At 40.4% G+C, this 22162-nt stretch overlaps 1 protein-coding gene across 2 annotated transcripts in view; it reads left to right on the top strand.

Moving 5' to 3' along the window:
- LOC133775878 (cytochrome P450 2C5) overlaps positions 1 to 22162 on the top strand; it is a 101681-nt gene that overhangs the window by 18602 nt on the left and 60917 nt on the right. The window contains exon 9 of one of the 2 annotated variants that reach the window (XM_062214372.1): positions 4047 to 4715. The exons of the other annotated variant lie outside the window; for it this stretch is intronic. Coding sequence (XP_062070356.1) covers positions 4047 to 4228 — 182 coding nt within the window. The 3' untranslated portion in view covers positions 4229 to 4715. Of the gene's footprint in view, positions 1 to 4046; positions 4716 to 22162 lie in introns of those variants that run through there. 2 annotated transcript variants of the gene reach the window in all.

Genomic DNA, 22162 nt, shown 5'->3' with positions numbered 1-22162 from the left:
ACATCTGAGTTGTTGGAGAGTTTCCCCTATGTTTTCTAGTAATTTTATGGTATCAGGTCATAGATTTATGTTCTTGACATATTTTGAATGGACTTCTGTGTAAGGTATAAGATAAGGGTCTTGTTTCGTACTTCTGCATGTGGAGATCCAATTTTCCCATGACCATTTGTTGGAGAGACTGCCCTTGCTGCAGGAATCGATTTTAGCTCCTTTGTCAAATAAAAGTCCTTGCATACCATGGATAAATCCCACTTGGTTCAGTTGAATACTCTCTCTGAGGTGTTGTTGGATTTGATAAGCTAATATTTTGTTGAGGATTTTTTGTATCTATGTTCATCAGAGATATTGGTCTATACTTGTCTTTCTTTGTTTTATCATTTCCTGGTTTTGGATTTAAGGTGATTCTGGCTTCATATAAGGAGTTTGAGAGGACTCAATTTTGGTAGATTGTATGTGTCCAGAAATCTATTCATTTCTTCTAAATTTTCCAATTTGTGGACATATTAGTGCTGTTAGTGATTTCTAAAGATTCTTTTTGTTTCTGTGATGTCCATTGAGCACTCCTGCTCTTTTTTACTTTCCACTAATAGGATTATCTTTTTTCATCCTTTTATTTTCAGTCTTGGTGTATCATTGTTGGTGAGTTGTATTTCTTGCAGGCAGCTAATGGATGGGTCTTGTTTTTAAGTCCATTCAGCCAGTCGGTGTCTTTTAATTGGAGAATTTAGGCAATATACATTCAACATTATTATTGATATGTAATGAATTTTCCAATAATTATTCCTTGTTTGTTTTTTATTTCTTTTGCACTTTTGCTGGGAAATTTTCTGACTTCACATTATTTCATATTGATGATTGTGTTTCTGTGTGTAAGGCAGGATGAGTGGTGACAAAGTTTTTCAATATTTTTGTTAAGGAAGGTCTTTATTGCACCTTCATTTTAATGAGATATTTGATGGACACAGTACTCTGGACTTACAGTTTCTTTTCTCTTTGGACTTAAACTATGTCTCTCCATCCTCTCTTACACTGTAGGGTTTCTGAAGAGACATCAACTGGCAGTTTAATTGGAGATCCTCTACTGTAAAGGAAATCAGGCATTTCATTCATGGAGATTTTAAACATTTTAGAATATTTCCTTTATGCTTTACTTTTGAAAGCTTAAGTAAAATGTGTCATAGAGAAGATCTTTTCTTTTTCTCCAAATTAGTAAAATATTCTGCTATTATTTCACTGAATATGCTGTCTAATCCATTGTCTCTTTCCACGCCTCTAGGAACTCCTAAGACACATGAGTTAGGTAATTTGAGAATATATCATAAATCTCAAACACTATTTTTAGTCTTTGTCATTGTTGTTTCTTTTTCTCCTCTTTCTTTTCCTCCTCTTCCTCCTCTTTTTCTTTTTCGCCTGACTAGATATTTTCAAATCTTTGTCTTCTAGGCTCAGAAATTCTTCATTCTGCCTTATCAAATTTTTGTGAAAGTTTTCCAGTGTGTTTTTTTATTCCTGATTTCTGATGTTTCAGCTTGATTTAACCTCAATAACTTTACTCTCAGGCAAAATTTTTCATCATGCCTTGTATGGATTTCTTCATCTCACTAGTTTGCTTCTCATTGTTTTTGAGTAACCTTATGATCCTGCTTTTGAATTTCTTTTCAAGAATTTAATCAATCTCTTCATCTTCACATTCTAATACTGAAGTGTTGTTGTGTTTCCTTGGGGGAGTTATTTTTTTTCTTCCTTGTTCATGTTTCTCATATTTCTACATTTAATTTTAGGCATTTGTTGAAACACTTGTTGTTTTGGGAAGAGTAAAAGAGAGATAGGGATAGATAGACAGATAGGTAGAGATTTCCCTTTAACAGTTCCTTTCACCAATGGCCACAAAAGCCAAGAAAGCCTGGGTCAGGCAAAAACCATGGGACAGATACTATATCTGAGGCTCCCATGTGTGTGGCAGAGGACCAAGCACTTGAATCATTTTGTGCTACTTTTCTAGGTATATTATTAGGGAACTGGATTGGTTGTGGAGCAGCCAAGACTCAAACCAACTTTCATATGTGATGCCAGCATCTCAGGTGGTGGGTTAACATGCAGTCCACAATGCCTTCCCCAAGAACTAGATAGCTATTTGGTATCAGCTGGAACTACATAGTTCCTCCACTGGAGCTGGTATATTTCCTCTTTGTACACAATCAGGAACACCACTCCCAATGTCCATGATCTTTCCCTGCTCACAATACATCCTCATGATTGACAAGGTTACTGGGGCTCTGGGTTATTAATACATTTCTTCAACAATGAGAAACCTAAGTTATACATTGACTGATTTCTTCCTCTAGATACATACTGGTGGTACCTAAGAGTTCTTCCTGGAAGCTAAAGCTGGTTAAGAATTTCCTCACACACCGTGATAGATATTTAACTACACAACTTTATTGAAATTCTTCTATGTGGTCTCCTTCACTGTGCAGTGTCATGCATGGAGATAAAACTATAAGCAAGTACAGAACATACTCAGAGACCTCACAGAAACTTGCAACTAGCTGAGTAAAGATAATTGGAATCCATTTTCTTTAGTGCTGTGAGAGAAGGATGCATGGTCTGCAGGGGGTAGGGAGGAAGTATGTGGAGGGAAGATATCTAGTTCTTGCTCTCTCATACCCAACTGTGAGGCATGGAATTGAGTACACAACAAACTAACAGTAAAAGTGAAATTTCATCTGCCCCAAAAGAAACAGACATAATGGACAGAAGAGAATGGCAGCACAGTATTAAGGAGAATGAACGAAAGAATCAGAATTGTCACTCTAGTTGAAGGATGTTAGAACATCTGCCAGATAACCATTGACTTAGGGAGCCAGTGAAAATTTATCAAGATACTGTGCAAGACTCCAGAGCACCCTTCTAGTTTTCCAGTAATTGTCACATGTCTTGGATGTTGGGTGTATGCATCTTCAATATATGTGTTTCCTTGGCCAAAACTGGCGTTCCTTTATTCTTACAAACTTTGTGGTCTACTTTATCTATGACACACTGTAGATACCATGAAGACAGGATACACTTTTTTCCAGACTCTCATGTCAGGCCAAAATCTAAATGTAACAAATTATGATTTCTGGTGATTCATACTTTAATGAAATTAAGAATATGATGTTATGAGTCCGCATAGAAGGCACAAATTTTTATCTTTATGCATTGAAAGTGTGTAAAGTACAAAGGGAATCTGACTTTGATACTGAATGTAATATAAGAAAATTGCTTTTTTAAAATTTGAAACAGTAGTATGATGCAAAACTTGATTGTGCTTTGGAGATTGTGGAAGAATGTACATAGCTAGAACTAAGAAGAGACAGTGGAAAGGAAAGATAACAGAACATCACATTGAGAATAGGAAAGCAAACAATGTAGTTGTCTCTAAACCAAACTACATGGGGGAGGGGGGGCATCCCTATGGCGCAGTGGGTTTATGCCCTGGGCTGAGTTGCCGGCATCCCATCGGGCGCTGGTTCAGGACCCGGCTGCCCCAAACCCAATCCAGCTCTCTGCTATGGCCTGGGAAAGCAGTGGAAGGTAGCCCCTGCACCCATGTGGGAGACCCAGAAGAAGCTCCTGGCTGCTGGCTTCAGATCATCACAGCTCTGGCCATTGTGGCCAATGAGGGAGTGAACTCTTGGATGGGATAACTCTCTCTCTCTTTCTCTCTCTCTGTGCCTCTCCTCTCTCTGTGTAACTCTTTCAAATAAATAAATAAATCTTTAAAAAACTACATGGAACAGTTATTGTGTGGGAATAATCAATGAAGTTCTTCTCATGGAGTTGCTGCTTAATAAATATTTGTTAACAAAAATATTTGTTAAGATCAGATGTTAGTTGTGTAGCAACTGTGTCCAACTTTTGTTCATCTTTCTGTACAATCGGCTTTCATCCATCTATCCATCCATCCATTACTGTACATTCTCTTTGTACAGTTAAAAATACTGTGTTTGTTACATTCAAAGTTACACACTGGAAGTGATTACCTGCTGTATTTCTATTTTCAGGAAAACGGATCTGTGTGGGAGAGGGCCTGGCCCGCATGGAGTTGTTTTTGTTCCTGACCTCCATTCTGCAGAACTTCAAACTGCAATCTCTGGTTGAGCCAAAGGACCTGGACATCACTGCAGTTGCCAATGGATTTGTGTCAGTGCCACCTTCATACAAGCTCTGCTTCATTCCTTTTTGAAAAGGAGCAGACTGGCTTCTGCTGTGCCATCATCTTCAAAGGCATTGTCCATCACCTTACTGCATTTGAGACGTCTTCTTTAACTTTTCTCACATATTAATATTCCCTTAAGACCTAGTGAAAACCTGACTTCTGTGGGTGATCCCGTGAGACTGCCTGCCCTGACCATGCACGAAATAGAGAGGGCATGGCGAACCATGCCTCCTCGGAGGAACCCACAGCCTAGCTGCCTGCAGGTGGTGGGAGCCCAGGCACATCTCCCTCCATTCCTGCCAGACAGGTAAACTGCTCCCAGATGAGTCCCAAGCCATTCAGGAAAGCTGCCTACTGTAGCCAATGTGACCTGCAAGATGATTGGAGAAGCATATCGCTGCCAATATCGCCTCTATCCTGTAGAATTAGTGTTGCCCTAAGTTAGTTACACCCTTTCTGCCTGCCCTTTAGAAAATATGCATGCTCATTAATAAAGTGGACGCATTCATTGAAATTTGTCTCTAGTGCTGCTTGCCAAAGAGCACCACGCCCCACCCATGCTGACAGTGAGCAGATCTTGCAAGGTGAACCCTTAAACCTCCATTTAAGGTATTTTCATAACGTCATTTTGTAAGAATATCTGCTATTCCTATATTTTGCAACATTTAGACTAAGTCCCACATGATCTAACAGTATCAATGGCAATGTACCATATGTTAATCAATATAAAACAGAAAAAATGGTAAGAATAGACGCATTCTTCCTGTGCGGGCCTGCCACACCAGTCGAACAGAACCTGAAGGAGGGAGTGGGGATGAAAAGAGGGACAAGGGCACAGAGAATGGAGCCAAGACAACAAGGCTGATTAAGCCTCGATTATTCCAGTGTCTCAGAAATATTTATGTGTAACCACCTGCAGCTCAAGGCAACTCAGAAGTTAACAACATATGCAAGCAACTTATCAGGCTTTCTACAACAGTCACAACATAGTTAATTTGAGCAGAGTGTTCTTGTTTGATTATTCTTCAACATGGGAGTATGTGACTTTTTTTCATCCCAGGAATTCCACAAGTCAAGACTGACCTTGACTTGTCTATGATTTGTTTATGGGCTGCCTATATCTCCCCCCACCTTTTTATTTAATTGAGAATGGCCTCTGTCTTAGGTTGCCCTCAGTCATCTCTGTCCTTATCTGTCATCGGTAACTCTAACAGCTTGGCCTAGAGCCCTGTCTTAGGTTGGTACAGGTTGCTGAGCATCTTATCTGTCATTGAGTACCATTCCAGCTTGACATTAGGTGAGAGACGAAATATACAGTCAGATATCAATTATTTTGATTACAAAGGAGGCTTGGTAAGAAGTTTTAAATGATGAATCTCAGTCCAAATAGACTGTAGTGAAGTTAACACAAGTTGCAGAACACATAGAAAACATTCCAAAGTAGGAAAAGCAGTAGCAGTCCAGCCAACATTAATAACCAATGGATCCATTGGAACCCTCCAAATGATAGGGGGTTGTTAATGAACATGTGTTGCATTTCACTTTTAAGCTTATCAATAACAGATTCTATATATAGTACATTGTTAGTAATGTTAAAACAACATCCCCCAGGTACAGAGTCACAGCTTTTATGATCTTTTAACAGGAAATAATCAATAGCTACTCCTGAGTGAACATGATCCAATTCTTCAGCAATGTTGGATAGCACAGTAGCAGTAAGATTAATTGTCTTGGTCACCAAACATGCAGGCCTTCGTAGTCCACGATTATTTCCATAAGCCAATCCAGGAACTCCTACCAGTGATATAGCCACGGTAAAGGCAGTGTCGTCTCCAATTAAGATGACATTATCATCACAGTTCTCAGGTAATGAGCATCGCTGTCGTGTCTTTGGAAATACAGATGTTAGCATCTGGGCCACACGGCCCAATGAGCAGTTGTGGAAATCATCAGGGGATAACGATGTAAAAGCATATTGGCTACATTAAAAAGAAACATCTTTAGGAGCCCACGTCCCATACCAGATCAGGTCCATTCCATTGATTGGTGATAGGATCCCTCCATTTCACCATTGCTCTTTTCCCAGCTGTTTGTGGATGCCAGTGTCGATCAGCTGCAGAACGACCATCTTTATCCAACGTGAGAAAATTTTAAATGAATAAAGCATGCAAGAGCCTTTTGTTAAAAGAATGGGCAGAAACCTCAAACTCCCCCTTTTTTGTTTTATTTAAATATTTCTTTAAAGTATTAATATGCGCGTTCAACAATGCCTTGACCCTGAGAATTATAGGGAATGCCAGTAATATGAGATATAAAAAAGGTTGCGCAAAAAGTTTTAAAAGAGGTAGAAATATGAGCAGGTCCATTATCCATCTTAATCTGCTTTGGAGTTCCTAGGGAAGCAAAAGCTTGCAAGTAATGAGCAATAGTATATTTTTAGTTTCACCTGTATGTAAGGAAGCAAAATTAAATTTAAAACAGGTATCAAGAGACACGTGTATATATTTTTGTTTACCGAATTCCATGAAGTGGGTGATGTCCATTTGTCATAGTTGATTGGGGACAATCTTCTGGATGTAAAAGTATTGTATAAAAGCAGTCTTTTAAATTTATTATTACAATATAAGAGTCCTTTGGAATTGTAGTAGGCAACAGTAAACCTGGTTGCAAGGCCCCTATAATTTCCATTGTAGCATTAACCACTCTAAGGTGCTGAAGCAACCCCCATCTCCCAAATTTCTTTTTGATAACAAAAATAGGACCATTCCAAGGAGAATTAGAAGGAACTATATGTCCTGCTGTTAATTGTTCTTCCACCAATATCTACAGCATTTATCTTTTCCTGTGGTAAAGGCCACTGATCCACCAATACGGGATCATCTGATTTCGTTTTATTTTTTCCACATAGGGCACAGGTTGATCAGCGGTCATCATGGGAGACTTAAATCCCTTCGATCAGGATTAACAGTTAAAGTAACATGAGATGTAATGCCTTGTTGTCTGCCTAAACCCTTACCTGGCAAGTGACCTTGCTGAAGCATATTAGTGGTAACAACTTCATTTGGACTATACATTAAAGCCCCCATTTGTGTTAAAACATCTCACCCCCAAAGATTAACGGGCAGTCCTTCTAAAATATATGGTTGGAATGTGCCTGTATTGCCTGCTTCATCTTCCCATTGCAATAATTTGGAACTTTGTTCTAACCTCTGACTCTGACCAACACCTCGTAATTGAGTCATAGTTAATTCTTTTTTCCATCCTTTAGGCCAATTTTTTGCAGAAATGACAGAAAAATCAGCTCCTGTATCTAGTAACCCCACGAACAATTTTTCATTTAATTCTAATTGTAATTTTGGCCTGTCCTTTGTTATAGGCTGGACCCAATAAGCATCTGAAGACCTAAAACCTCCTTCCCCACAGGAATTTGCCAATGTGGCTCCAAATAAGGCAAGAGGAAGAAGGACCAGCTGAGCAATGTGCTGTCCTGGAGAAAGTGTGACAATAGTACCATTAGCTTGGGCCATAATTTTAATTTCTCCCATGAAATTTTCACCTATAACTCCAGGGAAAACTTGCAATCCAGCCATAGTAGTGCTACTTCTTTCTAACAAAAGCCAAAAAATTTCTTAGGTAGCGGTCCACTGATCCCTGTAGGGAGGGCCTGAGGCTGACCCCGCTTCCAATTTCCCAAACTCTGTTTTTTAATGAATTACTTTCTTTATCAGTTTTGGAGTGACATTCATTGGCCCAATGCCTTCCCCTTTAGCACCAGGGGAAAATCTCAGGAGGAGCCTTACTTTGATTTTTTACTTTTGGACAATTTTTGTACATGTCCCTGCTGCCCACATTTATAGCACCCTCATTTTTTGGGCATAACCCTCCTTGTTGATTTTTGTAATGACATACCATGTAGAGCGGCAGGTCCTGAATGTCCTGTTTTTAAGTGAATCCATTTTGCTAATCCTTCATCAAAGGGACTGTCACAGAACACATCAGTCACAGTAGCCTATTGATCCATGTCCACATTGTACTTTTGTAGAATTTACAGTACTGTGGGCATCACTAGGCAATCTTCACACAACACCGGAAAAGGACCCATACTGAGAATCAAACATCATCAGTAATCAACACAGGCACGTTTAATGTTCCGTTTGACTGCATTCCCCAGGATGAAACAGCAGCAGCAGAGGCTTGCTCTGGCTCGCCCTTAAAGCCAAGATTTTAGGCAAGCAGTGTGTCCCATCCCAGATCTTGGTCAGAGAGCCGAGACAGGAAGCATGCCCACCTGTTTATCAGAAACATTCCTTTATCCCCCTCCCTGGGAACTGGCCAGGCTCCCAAGGAGCAGGAAAAGGTCATCCGGCAGACAAGTTACTTGTTTACCAGAGCCAAACCTAGATACAAGCCTCTCCATCCTAAAAATCTGTCCTCACATTTGGCCCTAGGGTTGCATCGAGGTGTAGGCATAATTAACACATCATAAGAATACAATACACATTTCTCATACAAGTATACATCCAGCAATCAAACACAATAATATTCAATGTGTTTTAAGGATAAAGTGAACCATATCTGAGGGGGAATTAGCCTCTTCTTATCTGTAATTGTACCATTTTTGCAGGTTTGTGGAATCTTAACTATCTGCGGTATATTTTGATTTACATTCTTTTGTAAAGCAAACCAAGCATAATCTGCCCAAGCATTCCTGTCAATAATAGGGGTAGAGTTAGTATATAATACAAAAACAGAGTGGATAATACTGAATTCAGTGATGGAAGAATTACATTGTTTTACTGCAGTCCAGACACTTTGTCACCACAGTTTCTCATTTCACATAGTAATATTAACTTTATAGCAGATAACATTTACTTCAAATGAAATATTCAAATACAGGGTGGGGGTGTCTGGTGTACACTGATCTATATGTTTTACTCCCAGTGTTTCTTATCCACAACACCCTCTTCAGCAAACCAAGGACCAATTTTTTCAACAGCACTGATAAATTGCTCTATGGTTTGTTTCTTTAACCCTATTCTCTAAATCTGCAATAAAGTTTTTACAGCCTTTACTGCTGGCTTACCTTGTTTTTACAGCCTTTATCATGGCTTGCTTTGTTTCTGTAAATGCACATTTAAATCTTTTCTGAGGAAATCCCAATGTTGCTCATCCATGACTCCTTCTTCTGCAAACCAAGGACTGACTATTCCTATAGCATCAATGAACTATTCTATGGCTTGCTTTTTTTTAACCCTATTCCCTGTGTCTGTAATGGAGTCTTTTAGCATTTATCATGGCTGGCTTACCTTGTGCTTGTCCCATAATTGCCCCTTTCACATTTATCCGGAGGCAAGCAGAATTGGGCACTTACCATCTTCCTCTTATTATTCTGTTGTCCCTGCAGCCTTTACGGCAGGGTTCCTCAATTCTGTCCCTCATATTCAGGTCCCTGATTGGGCACCACTTGTGCGGGCCTGGCACACCAGTCGAACAGAACCTGAAGGAGGGAGTGGGGATGAAAAGAGGGACAAGGGCACAGAGAATGGAGCCAAGACAACAAGGCTCATTTATTCCAGCATCTCAGAGATACTTATGCATAACCAGCTGCAGCTCAAGGCAACTCAGAAGTTAACAACACATGCAAGCAACTTATCAGGCTTTCTACAACGCAGTCACAACATAGTTAATTTGAGCAGAGTGTTCTTGTTTGATCATTCTCCTTCAACATGGGAGTATGTGACTTTTTTTCATCCCAGGAATTCCACAAGCCAAGACTGACCTTGACTTGTCTATGACTTGTTTATGGGCTGCCTACATCTCCCCTCAGCATCTTCTAAATAAAAACATTACTACTTGCAGGATCAGTTCTCTGGGTTCTCTTCTTTTATTCAGGAAGTGAGAAAGAAATGAAAGAAGATAGAATCCCAAGAGGCCACACAGCTCTTCATAATGACAAGCAGAGGGAGGGATGAAAGGGAAGAAAGCAGAAAGGTGTCTTGTCTGGGTGTCACCTAGAGTTATTGGAGGCATCGCTTGAAAGACAAACAATTCTAGGAACTGTTCAAACCTGTAGGGAAATATTGAGAAGATCAGCTAAAGTGAAGATGAACATTAAGTCTTACATCTCATGTTACTTTTTTGGTGTTAATATCCTTTTTCTATTGATAAAAATCAAATAGAAAAAGCAAAAATAATTTTTTTTCAATTTAAGTAAAGTAAAACTTGGAGGGCCAGCACTGTGGTGTAGCAGGTAAAGCTGCCACTTTCAGTGCCAGTATCCAATGTGGACGCTGGTTAAAGACCTTTCTGCTTTACTTATGAACTAGCTCTCTGCTGTGGCCTGGGAAAGCAGTGGAAGATGGCCAAAGTCCTTGTTCCCCTGCATCGGTGTGGGAGACCCAGAAGAATCTCCTGGCTCCTGGCTTCAGATTGGTGCAGCTGCAGCCGTGGTGGCCAATTGGGGAGTGAACCAGTGGATGGGAGTACTCTCAGCCTTTCCTTTCTCTCTGTGTGTAACTCTGACTTTCAAATAAATAAATAAATCTTTAAAAAAAAATAAAACTTGGAACCTCCCCTACATCTGCATCCTTCCTCATCGAAAAACAAAAAATAGCAATTACCTTTACTCTGCAGTTGGCCATAGGCATGCTTGCTGTTACCTTATCCTTTGAGTAAATCTAGGAGACAAAAATGTTTGTGTTAGTTTCCATTACTACTATTACATGTTACCACAAGTTGAGTGACTTAAAACAATGCAGATGATTATCGTACATTTCCAGAGTTCCAAGATCCAATATTAGCTTCATTGAATTAGTATCAAGGTGTAAGCTGAGGTGGTTCCTGATGAAGAATTTAAGAGATAATCCATTTCTCTTACTCTGCATATGTGTATCCATGTGTAGGATGGCCTTCAGGAGAGGTAAAATCTCCATTGATAGCAAATAAAACATATCCTTGAGTGTCCTTTTTACCAGTCCTTGAAAAAATGTCTATTGCGTTTTCAGCAAAAACTCTTGGGAGGTATCTGGGGGTCTTGCTTGGACTGAGACATAATCAGGAGTACACTCCTCCTCTTACCTTTACACCACTGCTGTTCAGTCCCCTCCTGATCTGTTATCAAAGACCATGGTGCCCACCTTTAAGTGGCTGTATAGGTTACCCTCATGTCCTACTACAAGTCCCTGGTGTTTATCCTAATGTCTGAAACAGACTGGGTTAGGAAACTGTCTTTTAAAATCCCTTATCAGGGCTGGTGCTGTGGCTTAGCAGATAAAACCACCACCTGCAGTGCCGGCATTCCATATGGGTGCTGGTGTGAGTCCAGGCTACTCCACTTCCGATCCAGCTCTCTGCTATGGCCTAGGAAAGCAGTAGAAGATGGTCTAAGTGATTGGGCCCCTGTACCCATGTGGGAGACCTAGAAGAATCTCCTGGTTCCTGGCTTCGGTCAGCACAGCTCTGGCCATTGTGGACTACTGGGGAGTGAACCAGCAGATAGAAGGTCGGTCCCTCTCTCTCTCTCTCACCCCATGTGGAACTCTTTCAAATAAATAAATAATAAATCTTTAAAAAAATAAAATCACCTATCCATCTACAGAGTCAGGATCTAATGGACTATATTTCTTTATAGTCTCCCTCAAACATTCTAAGAAGGCAGGGAAATTTTTCTATGGCTTGTGATCTCTCAGGGAGAGATGGCTAAATTTTTCCAACCTTAGCTTGGTGGTGCACGTTTTCTTTAAGTTCTGGGGATCAAAGGAATCCGAACTGTATAGAAGGCATAAAATGCCTACTGTAGATGGTTTATTTCCCAGTTGGAATGAGAGGATAAAGAAAGAAGTATCACTCCATCAAGAAGAAATATTGACAATTTACTGCAAGAGCATACAGATAGCCAATTCAATGAATTTAGAATCTAACATGTGGCATGACTGAGAAATTCAGCAAGCAGATAGAGAATGTAAAAAAATCATTTATTGGATTGGAATAATTCATGAATGAAATAAAAATAGAGTTGAGGGCTTCAACATCTGACTGTACAAAGCAAAATAAATATTTGTAAGCCTGAGGATAGGTATTTTGAAATATACTCCCAGAGGTTCAGGGACCCAGAAACAGATCTAACACAAAGTTCTAGTTGGGTGATGTAATAGTCAAAGTATGAGAAGTCAGAGGCAAGGTGAGAATTTTTAATACACCAGGAAAAAAGTGTGAAGTCTCATATAAAGGAATCCCCTTTAAACTAAGAGATTTTTCTCAACAGGAACCTGGTGGAAATTGAGATTGTAGTTTAGTAAGATGCTCTGACAACCACCTTCCCACAGAGACATCAATTTGAACAATTATTCACATACCAAATCACCAAAATGCCTCTTATGGGTTTAACAAGAAAAGTTGTATTGAAGAATGCAAGAAGGAAAGAGTTACTTGTCATCCCTCCCCTAGTTCCACGGACTATGGCTTGGAGAGAGGCTTCTCTTGTTTGGGAAAAGAGCAAATTGAATAAAACTTCCAGGCCCACTGTGAAAAAAATGCCCCTGGACTGAGCCTGTGAGCCCTATGTCAGGCCCATATGTGTGAGTATTTGGATCTCCTACAGTAAGATGGCTTCTGCCTCACCCCCCTCAACCACTGGGCCCAAAAGTGAAACTGTAGCTGTGTGGAGAACTCAGGAGAGGGAGGTTTGGATCATGCCTTGTAACTCACAAGGTATGATCACTGGTATGCCTTCCTGAGATCCATCACCTGATAAAAACAAAGGCGTCTACCCATGGGCCAGTGCTCAGTTGAGATTAGATGTGTTCAGCATTAGGCAGAGACCTGCACTCTGGTAAGTTCAACTCATTTTGGTGTGTGTCACTCCTGGTCCAAGTTGGGGATGGCAGACATCACTGGGTCTTAATGGGAACTGGTGACTAAGAGTGAGACTATTTGAGGCCAGTCTGAGTTGCCAAGGGCTGCCTTCATGACTCTCCTTCAGCCTTTGGAAAATAGTAAAAGGTCATAGATCATGGTCGTGGGGCTCAGTGCTGGGATGGAAAAGCCCAAAGCTGGGCAGATCTTAAGAATTTTGTTCCTAGGCAAGTTTCTGTGGACAAAGTCTCAACTTGCTCTGGGATCAAATTGAAACTTGCACCCTGATAAAAAAAAATAATCTCTTTTGTTATGTAACGCAACCAGCCTCTTGAGGCCCTGGTTTATATCCCCAAGATTGTACAGGACTTGCATACTCTGGGATTCAGCTATGACCCACACAGTGTCTGCAACTGTGTATGCTGCCACTGTGACCTCTTCCAAAGCCTTTGGATTACAACAAGGAACTATAAGACTCTCTTAGGTGATACCCAGGCTCGTAATACCCAACATTGAGTGAATTTTAAAGGCCCCTGAACCCAGGATAGGGCTGCAGACAGATCCTCTGTATCCATATGTATCACACAGAGTTATGTGGTCCTGGTTGGGCAGCTTTATACCTCAGTCAGTACCACAAGTGGCTGAAAGGTGTAGCATTGGGTAGTGACCCACATGGGCACCAGTTCATGTCTCAGGTGCTCCACTGTTGATCCAGCTCCCTGCTAATAGTCTGGAGAAAACAGCAGAAGATGATCTAAGAGCTGGGGCCCCTACTACCCATATGGGAGACCTGGAAAAAACTCCCAGCTCCTGGCTTCAGCCTGGCTCAGCCCTGACATCTGTGGTCATCTAGGGGAGTGAACCAGCATGTGGAAGTTCTTTCTCTGACACTCTGACTTTCAAATAAATAAATCTTAAAAAAAATCATTTCTGGAGCCAGCGCCGTTGCACAGTGGGTTAAAGCCCCAACCAGTAACACTGGCATCTTATATGGGTCCTGGTTTGAGTCTAGGCTGCTCCTCTTCCGATCCAGCTATCTGCAAATGGCCTGGGAAAGCGGTGGAGGATGCCCAAGTCCTTGGGTCCCTGCACCCATGTGGGAGACCCAGAAGAAGCTGCTGGCTCCTGGCTTTGGATCAGCCCAGTGCCAACATTGCAGCCATTTGGGGAGTGAACCAGCAGATGGATCTATCTCTCTGCCTTTGCTTCTCTCTGAACTTTGGTCATTCAAAAACATAAAATAAATATTTAAAAAATCATTTTTTCAGAGTCAGCATTTGACCTTGTCTTGTCCAACATAACCTTGTGCTGTTCTTTCTGCATCTAGAGCTATGTGATCAGGGGTCAAACTGTTCCTCTTTGTTTTCGAGAAAGAGTTTACCAAGATATGGGCTCATTAAAATTCCAAAGGTTACAGAATCAAACTTCTCTGACCCTCTGCTGCTGTAATTATTAACTCAGTGTCCACTTTGAGAGTGTTCAATGGGGTAAATATCAAAATGCTGAATCACAGTACACATTCAGTAAATGTTGCTTCGAGGGAAGCAAATGTTTTCATTGAAAGGAAATGTTCCAGGGTCAGGAAGTCTGGGTTGCAGAATCAGTTCTGTCACCTTGCAATTTGTGTGTCTATAATTTGAACAATTTTATCTTGGGAAAGGTAATTGAGAGAATTAAAAGATGTATGGAGGGTGTGCTAAGATACTGTAAGTTGTTAACCTCTCTGTAAATATGAGTGATAAACATTTTGTAACTGAGATCTTGAAAAAAAAATTCCCTTAATAAAATACATGAAACAGTTGGACTAATGTATTTGAATAAATATGATGATATTTATACAGAAAATTCCTTTGTAGAGGCATTATCATGAGTCATATATTAATGTATGTAGTTCCTGTCATTTTAGGTCCTCATGATCACTAAGTCATAACTTCCATTGCAGATTTGTGTTCTGTGTTGTGGGTCACTTTGATTAAGTCCCTGCTTTGGGCTAGCACTGTGCTGTAGTCAGCTAAGCCTCTGCTTGTGGCAGCAGCATTCCATTTGGGTGCCAGTTCAAGTCCCGGCTGCTCCTCTTCTGATACAGCTCTCTGCTATGGCCTAGGAAAGCAGTAGAAGTTGGCTCAAGTCCTTGGGATCCTGCACCCACATGAGAGACCCAAGTGGAATTCCAGGCTCCTGGCTTTGGCCTGTCACAGCCTCAGATGTTGCAGTCATTTGGGAAGTGAACCAGTGAATGGAAGATCTCTCTCTCTCTCTCTCTCTCTCTCTCTTTCTCTCTCTGTAAATATGTCTTCCAAATAAATAAATAAACAAGCTTTTTAAAGTAAAAAAAAAAAAAAACTTCAAAAAATAAAAACCAAAGTAAGTTAATTTAAAAAATTTGCAAAGGATCTGAATAGACTGTCTCCAAGGAAGATGCACAAATTGTGAACAGGTATATGAGAACATGTTCAATATCACTATTCATTGGGGAAATGCAAATGAAGATCTGCAATGTTCGATTTCATGCCAATTAGAATGACAATCACAAAAGGGCAAAGGACCATGAGTGGAGAAAAGGGGGTTCTTGCATAATATAAAATAGCAAGGTGGTTCTTCAAAACTTAAAAATCTAATTATCGAGGAGCGGCAAGATGGCAGAATAGGAAGGGAGCACATTGATAGTTCAGCAAGACACACAGGTTAATAAAAGTGGAGATACTGCAGGGTCAAGGAAGAGTAGGGGAAGAAACAGCAGAGGAAACTCTTCCGGAACTAGTGATTCACAGTGGACCTGCGTGGAGAGCATGGGAGACCAAGTTCGGGACACCAGCGGCAGACTTAACGCACCAGCGCTGGAACGCGAGGTGAGCCGAACCTCAATAGCCTGAGACACCAGCGGGCAAGCAGAAAGAGGAGACTAGAGGGAACGAGGCTTGAAACTCCGTGGGGAAAAGTTCACCAGGCTAACTAGAAGAGAGAGAGGGGAAAAAAAAAAGTGACCGATACGGACACAAGTTTCTCTCTCCGCTCACCTCTCAAAGGCGAGCAAGACAGAGCAGGCGCCATTTTGGACATACGTCATAAGCAGGGCGACCTCAGGTCTGCACCAGCCCTGAGCCTAGCTGAAAAACCTGACTCTGGGGGGAGGGGTGAAATAACAGGAGATTAGCATCTAACTTGGCAACCCAGTGGGAGACTGCAGGAGAATTGGAGCCCACACTGAGGGCAGCAGAGATTCCCTGTGTGGTCCTTGGGAAAGAGCTTCCGATCTCTGGATCCTGTTGCTATATCATTCACCTGCTAACTACCTCCAATTACGTTCAGCTGTGCGGAATTACCTCCCTTTTGAATCAAAAAAAAAAAAAAAAAAAAGAGAGAGAGATTTACCAAGCCTAACCTGGGAGTGTCATCTTTGACACACCCTCAACCCTGAGGAACCAAACCAAGCTCTCAGGCCACACTTATCTCAAGCCTCTAAGACTCCACCAAAAGCAGACAATCCACTTAATATAGAGCCATAGTGTAACAAGAAAAAACACCACAGTGAAGAAACCAAATATCTCCAACATGCCATACAACAAATGCAAAAACCGAGGTAACAAGAACAAGGAAGACACGATGACGCCCCCAAATAAAAAGACACCCCAATTCAAGATTATGAAGATGAGATTGAAGAAATGCAAGAAGCAGATCTCAAAAAATTGATAAGAACATTAAGAAGTTCTCAAAAACAAATTCTTGAACTACAGAAATCCTTCATGGACAAGATAGAAAATCTCTCTCGTGAAAATGAAATATTAAGGAGGAATCAAAATGAAATGAAACAATTAGTAGAACATGAAACTGTGATAGTGACAAAAAACCACAATGAAATGAAGAACTCAATAGATCAAATGACAAACACATTAGAGAGCCTTAAAAACAGAATGGGAAAAGCAGAAGAGAGACTATCAGACTTAGAAGACAGAGAACAGGAAAGGAAACAGGCAAACCAAAGAAAAGAAGAAGAAATTAGAAATCTAAAAAATATTGTCGGGAATCTACAGGATACTATTAAAAAACCCAACATTTGGGTTCTAGGAGTTCCTGAAGGCATGGAGAGGGAGAAAGGATTAGAAGGCATTTTCAGTGACATACTAGCAGAAAATTTCCCAGGTTTGGAGAAGGACAGAGGCATCTTAGTACAGGAAGCTTATAGAACCCCTAATAAACATGACCAAAAGAGATCCTCACCACGACATGTTGTAATCAAACTCACCACAGTGAAACATAAAGAAAAGATTCTAAAATGTGCAAGAGAGAAACGTCAGATTACTCTCAGAGGATCTCCAATTAGACTCACAGCAGACTTCTCATCAGAAACCCTACAAGCTAGAAGGGAATGGCGAGATATAGCCCAGGTACTAAGAGAGAAAAACTGCCAGCCCAGAATATTATATCCTGCAAAGCTCTCATTTGTGAATGAAGGTGAAATTAAGACTTTTCATAGCAAACAGAAACTGAAAGAATTTGTTGCCACTCACTCATCCTGCCCTGCAAAAGATGCTTAAAGATGTGTTACACACAGAAACACAGAAACATGGTCACCAATATGAAAGAAGGTAAAGAAAGGAAACCTCCCAGCAAAAGATCACAGGAAGCTCAATTTCTCTTTGACATAGAATTAAACTCTGATGCTCTGTTAAAGCAATGTGTTAAAGTAATCTAAAAACAAAAAGCAATTCCAATCAATTGGCAATCTACAAAAAGAGTTAAAGATTTTAAAAGCTATTATTAAAATTGCTATATTGGTCTATTATGCTATGTTATATGTGTGTACATATTGTATGTCCACATGGGGAAATTTTATTAAGTTTTATTTTAAATGGCTTTTAGATAAGATTGTCCATAAATTTAAGCTGCTAAAATCAATCAAAGATACATTTTAATTTGTGTAACCTGAATCTGTGTATCATATGTTTTAAACGTGTTGGTAGAAAGAAACTAAAAACATTTTAGATGGTTGTGCTTAAGTTTACTGGTTAAACAAACTACACCATGTTAGATATTTAAGAGGTGTTTTCAAATACATGATTCTTAAAATTTATAGAAGGCATTGGACCTTCTGGTAAATGTTTTCTTAAGTTGTTATCTAATGGTTGAAACGGTTTGCTAAGTATTCATGTAATATTGCTATTGTCAGCAAGCGATCTAGGACTTGCTCCCTCATTTCTCTATTCTAAGCTCAACTTATTCTTTCATCTCTCTATTCTCTTCAAGGTTGGAAACTAATTCTATTATGAAGGAATCTATAGGACACACAATTTAATCTTTAGACCTAATACAAGAGATGGCTAACATTTTTCTGTAATAGCATAGCCAAAATAAGAACTTAAATAATAATCTCATAGCTAGATTCACTTCGCCATCAGCGAAGTAAGCAGTAAGTAGAAAAAACCTCCCTTTCAGACCAAAGGGAAAGGAAGTTTTAAAGTGAGAATATAATTTTCCTCATGGGCATTGTCTACCTTAGAAAAACTACTACAGAACATGCCTGTGACTATAGACTTGTAGATCAGGCCACCGAAGATTAGAGATGGGACACGGGCACTCCCTTGACTTGCATCCTCTGGTCTGCTTTAACACAAACCAGGAGGAAAAGAAAGCTCGGCATCAGAAGCAATGGGTGGCAGGCCTATTAATGGCTGATCTGTACAGTGATCTGCCCTCAAGGAGACCCAACAGGCCAGTCCACTGCAGTGGCTTTCAATGTGGTAAGCCTGGGCTTCAGCAGAAGTCAGCTTGTGAAGAGCCCTGGCAGCTCTGCCAAGAGTTGGATCACTGGAAATGGACCTGCCCTGGAGTCGAAGGATGCCCAGGTCAGAGCCACAGATCTTATTGGCTCCAAGCTGAAAAGCCCTTCACTCAGCCCAACTTCCAAAGTGACCACTGCAGCTGAGGGGATGGTCAAGTAGGGTCAGCAACATTGCAGGCAGAACTGTAAATTTCTTGTTAGAGATGCCCCCTGCCTTTACCTGGCCAGCTCTCCTCCCAGGCCAGCCAAGTAATGAAAGTCAACAGAGTGCCTTCCCCTAGGAGGTTCACACCTCCCTTAGGATATACCCCATGTGAAGAGATAGATAGGTCTGGGCCTCTAAACTTACAAGGCCTAAAGCCCACCAGATTATTATCAAGCCCCTTCTATCAGGTTCTATTTGCCTCTCAATCAGAAAAAATTACTTGTAGCTTAGACAGCACCTTTCTTAGCACATCTAATAATGACTCTGTCCTTTGTTCTAGACCCTGTCTAGCACACTTGGGCCTCATTCCTTCGTAATCATAACCTCTACTCTACCACCAATGGCTCTACTCCCAACCTGTGTGTACTGATGGTCCTCTTCCCCACTTAATGCTGTATAATTGTTCAAACCTGGTAAATGCCACTCTTAGGATCATTGGTTACTATACTCACTCTGTCTTTTATGACCTTGTCTAAATATGATCAGAGTCGGCAAACTTGGAATGCTTCCATAGCCTTGGCAACTCATGATGACAGCCTAGGGTGGTTACTGGCGCCATAAACTAGAGTGTCAATTTGTTGGGTCAACAAGAGCCACTGTGCAGTTGCTCCTCATGTGGGATCTCTGTCCTTAATGTGCTGTACATTGTGATTTAATGCTATAACTAGTACTCAAACAGTATGTTTCACTTTGTGTTTCTATGTGGGTGCAAACTGTTGAAATCTTTATACTAAATTGATCTTCTGTATATAAAGAGAATTGAAAATGAATCTTGATGTGAATGGAAGTGGAGAGGGAGCAGGAGAGGGGAGGGTTGTGGGTGGGAGGGAAGTTATGGGAGGGGGAAGCCATTGTAATCCATAAGCTGTACACTGGAAATTTATATTCATTAAATAAAAGTTAAAAAAAAATAAAAAAAATCTAATTATCATATAATCTAGTAATCCTACTTCTGAGGATACCTCCAAACAAAATGCAATCAGTATGTTAAAGAAGTACTTGCACTTCCTTGTTCATTACTGCATCATTCACAAAGCTACCATATAAGAAAAACTAAATGTCCAATCATAGACAACGAGATAAGAAGAATGTCACACACACATATACACACACTTGTATCAATGTATCCATCTGTCTTGGTACCTACTTAGATGACTATATTTGAGGAATCTTCAAAAAGTTCCTGTCAATATGTATTATGGAAAATTAATAATGAACTTCAAAATGAATTTTGCAATGAAATATACTTACCTTTTTATTTATTTTTTTTGACAGGCAGAGTGGACAGTGAGAGAGAGAGACAGAGAGAAAGGTCTTCCTTTTGCCGTTGGTTCACCCTCCAATGGCCGCCGCGGTAGCGCGCTGCGGCCCGCGCACCGCGCTGATCCGATGGCAGGAGACAGGTGCTTCTCCTGGTCTCCCATGGGGTGCAGGACCCAAGGACTTGGGCCATCCTCCACTGCACTCCCTAGCCACAGCAGAGAGCTGGCCTGGAAGAGGGGCAACCGGGACAGGATCGGTGCCCCGACCGGGACTAGAACCCGGTGTGCCGGCGCCGCAAGGCGGAGGATTAGCCTAGTGAGCCGCGGCGCCGGCCTATACTTACCTTTTAATTTAACTTTTCTATAAGTTATTTGAAGTACCTTCATGTATATGAATATTATACATTATATTAGATATATCAAAGAATATTTTATATGTAGAGCATTATGTTTATAGTAGAATATTATAGGAATATAAATCTTATGAAGAAATGAATTCTGCCATTTTCAGTAACATGGATGAATGTTAAGAATGTCATGCTTACGGAAAAAGATGCAGCATTGAAAGAGAATTACAGACCAATATCCCTGATGAAAATAGATGCAAAAATACTCAATAAAATTCTGGACAATAGAATGCAACAACACATCAGAAAGATCATCCACCCAGACCAAGTGGGATTTATCCCTGGTATGCAGGGATGGTTCAACGTTCGCAAAACAATCAACGTAATACACTACATTAACAGACTGCAGAAGAAAAACCATATGATTCTCTCAATAGATGCAGAGAAAGCATTTGATAAAATACAACACCCTTTCATTATGAAAACCCTAAGCAAACTGGGTATGGAAGGAACATTCCTCAATACAATCAAAGCAATATATGAAAAACCCACGGCCAACATCCTATTGAATGGGGAAAAGTTGGAAGCATTTCCGCTGAGATCTGGTACCAGACAGGGATGCCCACTCTCTCCACTGCTCTTCAATATAGTTCTGGAAGTTCTAGCCAGAGCTATTAGGCAAGAAAAAGAAATTAAAGGGATACAAATTAGGAAGGAAGAACTCAAACTATCCCTCTTTGCAGATGATATGATTCTTTATTTAGGGGACCCAAAGAACTCTACTAAGAGACTATTGGAAGTCATCGAAGAGTTTGGAAAAGTAGCAGGATATAAAATCAATGCACAAAAATCAACAGCCTTTGTATACACAGGCAATGCCACGGCTGAGGAAGAACTTCTAAGATCAATCCCATTCACAATAGCTACAAAAACAATCAAATACCTTGGAATAAACTTAACCAAGGACGTTAAAGATCTCTACGATGAAAACTACAAAACCTTAAAGAAAGAAATAGAAGAGGATATCAAAAAATGGAGAAATCTTCCATGCTCATGGATTGGAAGAATCAATATCATCAAAATGTCTATTCTCCCAAAAGCAATTTATACATTCAATGCAATACCAATCAAGATACCAAAGACCTTCTTCTCAGATCTGGAAAAAATGATGCTGAAATTCATATGGAGACACAGAAGACCTCGAATAGCCAAAGCAATCTTGTACAACAAAAGCAAAGCCGGAGGCATCACAATACCAGATTGCAGGACATACTACAGGGCAGTAGTTATCAAAACAGCATGGTACTGGTACAGAAACAGATGGATAGACCAATGGAACAGAATAGAAACACCAGAAATCAATCCAAACATCTACAGCGAACTTATATTTGACCAAAGATTCAAAACTAATCCTGGAATAAGGACAGCCTATTCAATAAATGGTGCTGGGAAAATTGGATTTCCACGTGCAGAAGCTTGAAGCAAGACCCCTACCTTTCACCTTACACAAAAATT

Source organism: Lepus europaeus, chromosome 17 (genome assembly GCF_033115175.1).
Source record: "Lepus europaeus isolate LE1 chromosome 17, mLepTim1.pri, whole genome shotgun sequence".
NCBI classification, from domain to species: domain Eukaryota; kingdom Metazoa; phylum Chordata; class Mammalia; order Lagomorpha; family Leporidae; genus Lepus; species Lepus europaeus.
Note: the sequence above shows the minus strand (reverse complement) of the source record. Positions and strands in the feature narration are given on the sequence as shown.